The sequence below is a fragment of the Sylvia atricapilla genome, chromosome 1 (genome assembly GCF_009819655.1).
Source record: "Sylvia atricapilla isolate bSylAtr1 chromosome 1, bSylAtr1.pri, whole genome shotgun sequence".
Classification (NCBI taxonomy): domain Eukaryota; kingdom Metazoa; phylum Chordata; class Aves; order Passeriformes; family Sylviidae; genus Sylvia; species Sylvia atricapilla.
The window spans coordinates 19599847-19612300 of NC_089140.1; the positions used below are offsets into that span (position 1 = coordinate 19599847).

At 36.2% G+C, this 12454-nt stretch overlaps 1 protein-coding gene across 1 annotated transcript in view; it reads right to left on the minus strand.

Annotated features, from left to right (window-relative positions):
* MALRD1 (MAM and LDL receptor class A domain containing 1) overlaps positions 1 to 12454 on the minus strand; it is a 229147-nt gene that overhangs the window by 190126 nt on the left and 26567 nt on the right. Inside the window, 2 exon segments of the mRNA XM_066316924.1 lie at positions 3160 to 3269; positions 6189 to 6335. Of these exon segments, the coding sequence (XP_066173021.1) occupies positions 3160 to 3269; positions 6189 to 6335 (257 nt within the window).

Below are 12454 nucleotides of genomic sequence, written 5' to 3' on the forward strand. Positions count from 1 at the left end.
ATCTATTCATCTCCTGAAACAAGCAGATTGACCAATATATGGGAGGAAAATGCAAAGACTGTATGTGGATGAGGCTGCTTCTGAAGCAGAAGAGTTAAGAAAACAGTGAGAATCACAGATCATTCCCGTGTAATACAGAGTAAGTCTGATACATGTAAATTTTTTTTTAAACATTCCCAGGGAAAAGTTCAGCTGACAACTGAGGGGAAGAAATAAGATTTTCAAAGACTAAATTTTTCTTTCCCCCTGAGTCTTTCCTGCTTCTCCACATAGACAAAGCCTAAAATTTCTTCAACTACAGTATCTTTACTTCCCTGCAAAAGCCTTGATTTTGATAATACTTGACTCTTCAGGAAGGTAAAATAAGAGCTGGATCAGTCATGCAGAAATATTCTTGTTAAAACACACTGCTACATTTAATATCATCTGGCTTCAGGTCTGGCTGACTCAGTCTCTCTATGTTTAATTTTACCACCACTCATGAAAATCATGTCTTATATAAAATAATCTTGATCCTTATTAATAAATTTAAATACTTTCATGTAACTCATTCTCCCAGCAAAAAGCTTAAGAAATAGAAATCAGCAGGTATACAAACACTTTCCAAAATGAGCTGTTTGAAGAATTGCACTCTAAACAATTTAGATGGCTTTTATCTTTCAAACAGCTTTTCAAACAAAGTTATGTTTTCATTAAATAAGAAATAATTTTCCCTTCATTATGTCTACATGTTCTACTGTACAATGACTACTGTGTCCATTAAAGAGCCATAAACAGAGAGCTGGGACTAGAAATTTGTTTCTTCAACTCCAAAGCCTTGAGCTAAATGAAGATGTTTCTTAGCTTACATCTACAAGAAGCTGCAGAAATGAGTTAATTCTAAGCTTCAATTAATCAGAAAAGAACAATATAAATCTGTTACCCTTCAACTCCTTTTTTTTTCTTTTTAAACAACTGGAGCTAAAGAACTTGTAAAGCTAATAATAAACACAGATCTCTTTGTGTGGATCCTTTTATCCTCTCAGTGGGATATCCAACAGAGGGCATCATCTCACATTAATAGGCAGAGAACATAACACATCCTAATGAGCAACCCCTACTCGTTGCTCTTTCCCAGAAATAAAAGTTTGCAGGGATAATGTGGCAGAAAGCCAGACTTCCAGTCCTCAAAAACACTGCTGACAGACACGTACAGTTAGGTAAGAACTTGCTCTAGCATATGTTGGATCCAAGAATTTTAAATTCATTCAATACATGCATACTTAGAGTAACACTTGTTTCTTTTCTGACTTTGAAGTAGAGAAAAATATGTGCATCCCCACTGCATCTGTGTTTATTTTGAGTGCAGACCAAACTCTGCAATAGATCTTACCAGAATAATTCATTGATTCACATATCAGTGGTGCCCAGTTTGCCTTAAGGGTTTCTAAGATAAATTAATCTGAAAGGTGGTTATCTACTCAGTATCAAAGTCAACAAAAGAGAAATGAAATTGTCAAAACAAATGCACTGTGAGTACAAAGGCTGTTGGGTGTCCCAGGAGTAATGCAGCACACAGGGCTTTGATGGGATGCTTCAGGCCTTCTGAGTTCCCTGCACCAGCATCCTGCTTGAATTTCTCCTGCATCTATTTTGTTTCTAATGTTTTATAACACTAAGGAGTCATGTGAAGATTAAGAACTGTGAGATTGGTTTAAATGGCAGCAATGTGCTGTTCTTGAATTGTTTCAGAGGCTTCTACTCCTCAGCTGCAAGCTGCAGCTATTCAGCTGAGATCTGGTAACTCACTGATGTGTGTAGACCAAATGAGCTGCAGTTTCAACAAGTAAAACAGATTTAGCTAAGCTAGCTCTTCTTTCTGGTCCCTTAGATGTGATATGACCTAAGCCTAGATCCTGATGGAAAAAAAAGTCTGCTACTTGTTGGACTTCTAAATGCAGTTCCTTCTTCTCTGACTCTTCTTTTTGAGAAAAAAAAAAAAAAAAAAAAAAAAAAAAAAAAAGTTTTCTTAAGTGGAATTAACAGCTTCAGTTCTATACAGAGTCTGAAAAATTAAGAAACCAGTTTAAATTTTTTTGTTTGTTTCTTTAAAGCTTCTTTTTTTCACAGAATAAAATAAAATTATTTTGACAAGTTTTCTCTGTCTTTTCCTTCTCTTCTCTCTGACTTTTTAAATAAGAAGGGATTATACAGTATCAGAAAAACCCACATCTTAACTACAAAACTTAATTTCTCCCCAGTGTGGCATAAGCATTGAAAAGTTACAGAATAGTAAAGAAAAAAAGCCTCAGGAAAGAAGAAAAAAAAAAGAAAAAAGAAAAAGGAGTTATAAAACTGAACAGTGTCTATTAATTTTATTCAGTGGCCAAAAGGACAAATAAAATTACAGCTGTGAATGTAGTCAATAGTTGCGGTTCATATTAAATACATTTCTTCAAGTTCTGTTTTAAAAATACAGATTTTTGTTGAAAATCACAACCATCTAGTTATAAAAAACTGTATTTTCATTTTTCATCTCACATATTTCTACTTTTTGTCCCTCCTGATACATTTTTTCTTGGTACCTTTCTAGTTTTTCAGATCAACCACTATCCTGGGTGGTTAGTTTTGCATTCCTCTGCAGAGCCACAGGACATCTGACAAAAAACCACATTCAAAGTAATTCCCAAGTTCTGCACTGATCAGCTTAAAAAGCATCCTCATCAAATTATGAATTGAAATTCAGTATGTGTCTGGAGTATGGTAGCAAATTCTCTCTGGTCACACCAACACAGCTGATGTGTACAGTGACTTCAAACCATAGGTGTCCTATTTTGGAGCCCCGGTTATGTGACTTTCCTGTCTGCAGAGAAGAGAGTGGCTATTTGATCGAGCCCTGTTATTGTTGTCCAGGTACCTCTGCCACATGAGCATGTCCTGAAATCTGAGTCGCCTGCTGGGTGCTCTAGAAAAGAATAGTAATAATCAGATAGGAAAAAATGGCAGCAAAGCAGTAAAAAGTTGCCTTCTCCTCCATCCTCCCAAAGAATTAGTCTGTAATCTTTCCACTGGCATTGGAACAGAGCCCTCAGCAGCACCACTTAGACCATGAGGATAAATGCTTTGCATCAGGTGAGGGGTAGGTCACCAAGATGGGGACAGCTAATATCAAACTGTTACCTGGCAGCGGGAGAGCCCAGAGGCAGGCCTGACAAGGAAAGGGCTCCCCAGGTGAGACACTGCCATCTTTGTGTTCTTCTGATGTGATCCACTGAGGCAAATGAACGCTCCTATAAACAAATTTTATTTCAAAGTATGAGAAATATGTCATGCTCCAATGGCAAACAGCTACCTCAGAGAGGTAACTATATGCTTCACGAGACACATAGAGTTTATTTGTAGATCAAAACAATCTAAACTGCTTTGCCATCAGTTCAGTCTCTGTGGATAATGAGGAGAGTGTTGTAACAGGCTGTGACAAGCAGTGTCTATGGGGGCAAAGACAAAACAGAATTGCTAACTGCTCTTGGCTTTCCCTTTTCTAAAATTATCATGACTGATTGCAAAGACAAGGAGAGAGGGAGAAGGAAATAAGGTTATTTGGGCAGCCATTGCTAAGACTACCCTGTCATGGTGCCTGCAAGCACTTAAACCCAAGGAAGTGACTACAGAGCCCCTCAAAGGCAGTGCAGACATTGCCTTTCTGAGAGCATTACAGTGCAGATCCACTGGAAGTACTTTTTATCTGCTCTCTTCAAGCAAGAACCTTAAAATCCCCAACCTTAAAACTCTACAGCTATTAACCATCACCTTCACACGTTGCCCATCCACTCTCTGCATGGACTGGGGAGAGCAGAGGAGTTGCAACACAGAGCACCCTGGAGATCAAACAACAGAGACCTCAGCCAAGATCCCTAAAGGACACATTTTAATTGGCTTAAATAATGTTTCAAACAGAATTTAAACCAGAAATTATTTCCTTTAGGGTACAGTATTCACTCTCAGCACAGCACAGCACAGCCACTTTTAAGCATGCTAACAATGTTGCAGACCACAGGAGCCAATGGAATAAGCTATATTTTCTCATGGGGTCCACAGACTTGACATTGTTGTCTGTGCTAGTGGGGATGAAAGCTTAATTAAAGATCTAATCTGAACTCTGGCAAATGCACTGCATTTGGATTTGAACTACAGCAGATGTGCTTCAGACAAAGGTAGGGAAGGATAAACATTTTCAAGGGGCCCTAAAGCAGCATATTTTGAATGCCGTCAGTGCTGCCTTTGCTGAATACTGAGACTTTTTTCATGAAAGTCTATGCAAAACAACACTAAAGGCTCAGTCTTTTTTGAGCATTTATATTACACATATTGCCTTACATCTTGGAAAATCAACTATTGTGCTGCCAACAGTCCTACTTCTTAGCCATTTATTTCCCATGGCTACATAATGAAGCCGAGGGTTAGGTCCAGCCCCACGTGAATAATGGCATGGCTTTAGCAAGGTTGGCACAAAGAGGGGACCATTCCAGCTCCCTGCACGAGCAGGAATGCTGCACTCCACAGTGTGAGGGAAGCTCCCCTCATTGGAATGCAAGGGTACTTCAAAGAACTCACTTTTCATTTGCAGCTGAGGCTCTACTGTAGCCTTGTTAAGATCTCCATTAATCAAAATTTGCTACTGCCCTCCCCAGGAGAGAAGAGAGATGAGCACTCCCTGGTACTAAAAGGAACAGTTGCCACCTGAAGGATGGTGATTTAACCTTGGCAAAAATTTGCTCAGATTCTGTAATCCTAATTCTGAAGTCATGGCTGTAGCAGGCACAATGATAGATTGGTACAAAACCACTTCAGAAACACCTTTTCAGCTAACTTATACAGGGAATGCAACATTACTGGGCTTGAGAGGTGGGACATAAGAATCTCCAAATCCGCTTGAGACTTCAACCTGCACCAACACTGAAACAAACTTGTAATAAATTAGGTATCAAAGCATCTTAACTGAAGCAGCACATAGCTCCATATGGGTGGTTTTAATGTGATACTTAGGCTGCCAACAGCCTTCATTCTGACCACATTACCCCTCAGCTCTCAGCAGCACCTAGAGCAGAGAAAGACACAAGGCAGATCAGTGCAGCCCTCTGGAGCTTTGAGAGTTTGAAACCTGTAACAGAGTAGTGTTTACATAAAATGCAGTAATGCAGAGCCAGCCCCACTCTACAGAGACAATAAAACGAAGTAGCAAACAGCTGCTGAGAAAAGTGAGCAGCAACTTTGGTGCACTTCATCACATGAGGACCAATGAAAAAAATGTCTGTTCATTTAGAATCATTCTATAACACACACACACATATTTCACCTACTACTGTCTGCTCAGGTGGATTTTAATCCTGGAGTTCCTGTACCTTTGAACGCTTGAGGTAGAATACTTAACATGTCACATTTTGTTAATGTGAACATGGAAGAGAGGTGTGGAGGTTTGACTGAAGATAATGTACATAATTCATTCAATCTAAATTAAAGGGGCTCTGGACTCTGAGGCAGATTTTAATCTTATCTCCACTGGAAGCAGTGCAATAGATACATTTTAATAAAATTAAAGTCACAAAATACTTGTCAATATTATTTGACAATGAAAAACATGCTTGGCAGTTTAGTTTTTATGGAATGTACTATAATAAGATTTTCACTTTGGAAAAATATTTTTGACAGCCCTCTTCTGGAATAAAACAGTTTTCTAGCTGAATGCATTATATGGCAAATACAGGCAGAAGGAAGGAAAACACTTAAAAGGAAATTATACTCACTCTATTTTCCCCAGACAATATAGATTAATTTAACTGCACTCTACAAAAGCTATTTGTCCAAATAATGCTTCCAAGAATGGTCCTTACATGAATTTTGGGTAAACGATGGTTATGATATGCACAAACAAAGTCAGCTTTCAGTTCAAAGATCAGTATCTCAAAAAAACTGCATTAAGTCTCATACCTCAGTGATTGTGCCAGCCAACAATAAGGGTTACAAAGAGATGATACCTAGATCACAGCTAAAAAAGAGCATCTCCAATAGACTGGCTTTCTATAACTCATTACCTGTGTTATTTACATACTGTGTGGCATCCATTTCAAAACAGTTTTTATTATCAGTCTGTGACCATTTACAAATAGGAATTTTCATCACAGAAGGAGAAAAATAATAGTAAGCCTCACCATGCCCCATATTTTTTGTGTGGCCTCTGCCAAGGAGTTCTCTGTCAAGGGGAGCCTGTTCTTTCATTATGTTCCAGTCAGCATCACCTTTGCTCAGTGGCTTCCATCCACAAAGGTCAGTCTCAAAATCACAGAAGGTGTAATTAGCTGTGGTAAGAACAATAACAACAAGAGATCAATAAGTTGAACTTGATGCAACAGTCTAATGTCACAACTCTGACTGTTTTGTATTTAGATGTACTAAGAGTGTTGAAGAAGCACAAAAGTATTTCAGGTATATTCAGATGGATAATAAATTCTAGAATGCAGGTAACAGGTAGGGCAGGCCCTTCCTTTCTTAATCAAACTCAGAACCATGAAACAAACTACCTGTAAGAGAATAAACATAGTAAAGACCTGTATGTAGATTGCTGAGATATTGCAAAAATTGTATTAAATATTTTTAAAGAAGATTTGCACCAGTAATTTAATTATTAATGTGTGAGAAAAATCTAATTTATTTAGAGATTAAAATACATGGAAAGCAAAGACAAATTATACTTTCTTTTAATTTATTTTTGAAAATGAATTTTAATTTATTTTTCTTTTTTTTTTAATTTTAATAAAATTTTCAATTATTCAGATTGCCTAGAAGTTTTTATTGCAAAGTAAAAGACCATTTTCTCAGTTGGTATGGATTAGACCAATTTAAATTGTATAGAAATTTAACATGCTTCTACATTGATTGAGTACAAATAATTATTTTGATAAGAAAATTTCTTTCCTGGTCCAGAACAGCTTCCCAAGGCACTACACTTAACTCCTGGCATCACTTATTGCAACTGCAACCCTTATTTTAGAACTGGATTTGTCACTTTCTGCTCCCACAGAACATTTATCTGATCCTATCAGCCTCAGACACAATCATACATATTACTCCAATTTTCAGATTGTACAAAACCAAAATTAAATGCATCTTTCTTTAAGCACCCTTGTAGCAAAGCTAAATTGTAAAAGTTGCCCAGGAAAAGAGAGGTTATTTGAGAGGCTAAACTTTAAGGTAAAAAATAAACCACAAATATCAGTGTCTCTAATCTGGTTTCATGATATACATTAAAATCTGATGGCACATGGTTTTCTGTTTAGTGCAGCTTGTTTAGTTAAGAATGAAACTTAGTTAACTTAATTAAATTTTCATGCTTTTCACAAGGTATCTTTTAATTAGACTTCAACTGCTAGTACATTAAGGTTGAATATGCAAAATGATATCCAAGACTAAGCTGTTTTGTTAATTAATACAATGTCTAGGCATTTTGCTGTCCTTAGCTAAGCAGTCTTGAGAGAACCAATGTGAGACAAAAAGGCAAACATTTTTTGCTTAAATCTCTTTCTCCTGGACTCGCTAAACCCCACAAAAGGTCTTTTGCATAAACAGCTGACTGCAGTGTCTGCAAAGTAATGTCCAAAAAGATATCTATAAATGATCCTGTAGGCACCAAAGAAAATAAATTAAATTAATGGTGTAAATATAAAACTAAGATCAAGATAGTACTTGAAAATAACTATTATTTTAGCTCTAAAAGATATTAAGCATGGAAACTTTTTTTAAAATTTTTATTTTCTTTTGACTAGAGGCATTTAGGACCTCAAGAAGATTTGTCATGATGATAAAAACAACAGCTTTTTGTGTGATCAGAGCCCATCACTGCCTTTGATTCAACAGGAAGACAGGTATGGAGAAATCAGCATTTGTAGCATTGGTAGCCTGTAGTACAATTTCTTCTAACCCTGTAGATGTAGAAAAAAATACATAAACATGATATTTCCAGCTGAATATATAAGCAGTGGGGGGAAAAAAGACATGCACGCACAGCAAAACACAACCCCAAATCAAACTGGTTTCGTCCATTGATTTTTTCAAACCTTATTCAAGTCTGAACACAACCATAAAAGTACAAAGAACATTTGTGGTGGTGCACTTCGGGGGTTTTTGTTGTTGTTCATTGTTAAGTTTGTCTTTTTGTTGATGATAGTTGGTTTGGGGTTTTTTCTTTTGGGCGGTGGAGAGGAAATAGAATATGATAATGCTGACCACACTTTAGATGCTAAATGTCTTTTTATTACACCTTTCACTTGAAATTTATATCTCTAGTCCGGCAGAAACACCGACCAGAGTCAATTACCAAGCCCAGCTATTCCTCATATGTAGTATCTGGAAGAGATACTTCAGTTTAAAAGTGCAAATATGTTGTAGAACAGCTAGCTTCCAACTGTGAGTGAAATGCACTCCTCCAAATTAACAGTCGAACTTAAACTTTATCCCTACTTAATTCTAAAATCTTAAAGGGTGCTTGTAAATGTTTAATCAAGCTTGAAAAAACAGTTCTGTGCTTTGGCTAAAACCCAAATCCAAGTAAGACAGTTTTTCAGTGTGTTTTTTTCATTCCTCAAACATTATTAAACGTTAAGAAATGTGCCTTTCCTATCAGACATCCAACATTTTTATCTGAACCTTCAAGGGATTATAGGTAATCTTTCACTATCCATAGTAGGAAAATAAGTGACTGCACAGCCTATAGTTTTTGAGAAGTCATACTACAGTTAAGTTTGACATAAAGCTCTTTTCTGATATATTATGCCCCTTCCCACTGCAATTCTCAGCACCAGAGCTTATGTTTTATATTTCACTAGGAAGATTTCAATGGATTCAAATTGCAGATAGGTTTTTGACATTTTGAATGGAAAATGAGTCAGTTCTCTATTTTTGACCTTTATCTATTTATAATTCAGGAAAATAGGAAACAACAATTTATTTTCATTTTAACAGTAAGTCAAATTTGAATTTGTTTTTTTAATTCTTGTGGATATCTCAGTATATCTTAACTAGTGAAGGAGTGAATTATTACACAATTTCTACAAAATTCAGTGATGAGGCCAGGAGAAAAAATGTTCCCCCAAAATTTCTTGAGTTTCAAGAATAACTGTAGGTTACTAAAGCCATAAAATACATGGAAGAGATTTTTCAATCAATACAAACCATTTTCAACATATTAAAACCAAACAAACAAACAGACAAAACCCCCAAAGAACACCTCCACACCAAAACCAAGGAAACAAAGCACACATTTCATGAGCATCGGGAGGTTAAATCTGAATGTTTGTTTCTTTGACTAGCCTACTCTTTCTATCCCAGCTCCTCATGATCCTCCCAGGGGAAAACAAAGCAGTTATGTTACCTAGGCTGGGTTACCTAGCCTCTAGTCAAAAGAAAATAAAAATTTAAAAAGTCATATTGCTTCAGCATTGCTAGCCTGCAACTGGATAAAGGTTTTCAATTCTGCTCTGAGAGGTTAATCAAATGAGCACAGATGGGGACACTCAGCTGGTCTCTCCATCAGGTTGGTGCTTCCCTGAACAACAGTATAGAATGAGGAGGGCTGCTTTCCTCATTCACTAGGGCAGCACCTAGGTGTCTGTGGGATTTAAGGTAATAGCAATTGTTATCAACAGAAACCAAAGAAGCTCTTTGCCATTCATATTTTGTCCTTTCTGGCTAACATTTTATGTCATTTCGTGAAAGTGAAGGGTTACACATATGCCTTTTTTCTGATTGTCTGTGCACTTTTCCTACCAGTTTGTGATTAGTTTTATTTGCCTAGAATTCATACAGAAATATTACAGATGGCCATAGATCATCCAGCCTGAACTTCCTCATGTCATAAGTCATTAGACAGACAACTCATAACTCTCATAGGTGAGATGCCTCACCTCCTTCTGAAACTACTCAGTTCCCTTGCTTAGGGTTAAAAGAGCTTAAGAGAATCTCATGTGCACCCTTGGTCTGCAGTGGAGCTGTTCTGGTGGAACACAAAGGCAGTGCTACACAGTTCTTGTCAGCACCAGTCTGTGAAAATAACATGGGTGTAGTGTAGCTTCTTGTTCTCCACATGCACATACAAGATCGATGAACAGACGATGACAATTTCAGCATCTCAGAAAGCACACAAATGTTTAGCAAAACAAATGTTTGAGATTAAAAAGTGCTCTTTCCACTTTAATGTTGAATGGTGATAAAAAATATTTGCATCTGTGTTCATCTGCTGTGGAAGGTTTGAAAGATTTCCAATTGTAAATTGCCATACTGTAAATAAAATGCAGTAAAAGCTGCATGGCTTTAAAATTATACAGGTTTCCTTCATTCTGCATACTCCATATTCATAAATTATACTAATCCTATGAAAAGCTGAGAATATTTAAGGTAATACTAGAGGTGTTAAATTAAAAGCAGAAGCAGTAAAGATGGCTGTTTTAAGAAAGCCTCTAATTAAGCTAAATGGAAGTGATCATCGTTCAGAAATACCTGTAGGATGACCCCACCTTACAGTCATTTTGAATTTACATAGATGCTGATGAGCAGGTAATTTCCAAAAGCACTACTGCATCAGTGTGATATTACTTGAAAATAACAAGTGCATCCTAAACTTGTTTCCAAGCTGCTAGGGCTGCCAGCAACTGATTCATTTGTATTTATGGGTTTATAAGTGTTGTGAAGGTTATATATAAATAATGTAAAATAACAATAAGTATGGTGTTTGAAATATTAGTTGTTTGACACAGTATTTAGTACAAAACTTCCTTTAGATTAAGTAGGAAATAAAGAAAAGGCATCAGCATGAAAGGGACCTTTATAGTCCTTTAAATTATCCCAGTACTGCCTCTCACTTTCTGTTTAAATATATTAACTAGTTTTTTGTAATCACTCACTGAAATAAAAAATTTAGAAGAAATAACAAATAAGAGGTGTTGAAAAAGACATAACGAAAACCTAGAATTTAATAGTAAAATCCATACTTTTTAAACTTGTATCTCCATTAGATTCATAGACTTTAGCAACTCAAATAAAGATGGTTATTCATCTGCCTAAGTGTTTCCTAGATGATTTCCTAATTTTCGGGACTTTTAAGTCTCATAACTTAAATATATATTTATATAAATGAGCAGAGATTAAACAGAAAGATTAGGAAGCGTTGCAAAACATATATGTTTGTTCTTGCAATAAATTGTGTTATTTTAATACTATTCATGTCAAATCAACATGACCAAAGAGGAACATAATTTTTAAATTCCTTATTCAGTGAAACAAAGAAAATCTTACAGGAATGGAATCCTTCACATTAAGTAACAGCTCTTTTAGTACCCGAGAACTCTTCAACAAAGGAAACTACAGGGGATGTGTCCATGCATAGATGCCAAAAGACCTAATAAAGGCTAAAATATGCATCACTGTACCAGATAGGGAATTTTACTGAAACTCAATATGAATAAATGTAGTGAACTCTAAACATCATGGAGGACAATATCAAGATCTTGTGGAAAATTTATATAATGGGAATAAAAAAACAAAGGACAAAAATAAATAAGAATTATTTTCTTTGCACTTTTTTGCTCAATAGAAAGTGTCTGAAAGATGAATCTTCTAAGCTGACCAAACTGCTGAGTAGCTATATTCAATTAGGGCCCACTTTCCTGAAAAGGAGTGTGGGAAGTATCCAAGAAAATATTATCCATTAAAATGGGCCAACTTTAACAACAGTTATTGCTGTTTTAAAGATGGCACTTCTTTGTGCTCTGTCTTCTCAGCCAGTAGTCAGAGAAATAAGCAAGTATCATTGGTTACTTATACTTTAGAAAATAACCATTTTCCAGCCTCTTTTTGGAGGATGAATATATTTTTGTACATTGCTACAATTAAATGATGCTTCTTCAAACAGTGAATATCTCAACACATAGTTGAGCAAACAGTGCCTACATCTCAGGATCAACTGAGTGTCATAGTCTCTTTAATTTCAATGAAGCTAGTGGAGAATCAAGGACAGTAGAAAAATCAAAGTTAATTGCAGATGCAGCAGCAGAGAATGGAGCACTAGGCAGAGATATTGAAGAGGATTTTGCACTGACTGTGGCTCTCATCATTATTTATCTCAGCACCCTAACTCTGGAAATTCCACAAAGGACAGTGTTGAGTCCATCAGGTCATTCTGACTTTTCCTTCTTGTGCCGAATTTCCATTTTTCTTACCTATTAACATCATCATGATGAAAGAAATATTCAAAAAAATTCTACTTTGATCTTTAAAATACTGACTAGATCTAGGTAATTTGTAATCTTTGTGTTACCTGGTATCAATGTTCAGTGTCTGAGGCACAGACCTGTAAATGTTTGGATTTATCTTCAGTTTCACCTTGTGTGGTAAAATTAGAAGCTCCCTTCAACTGCAACAATTCTTT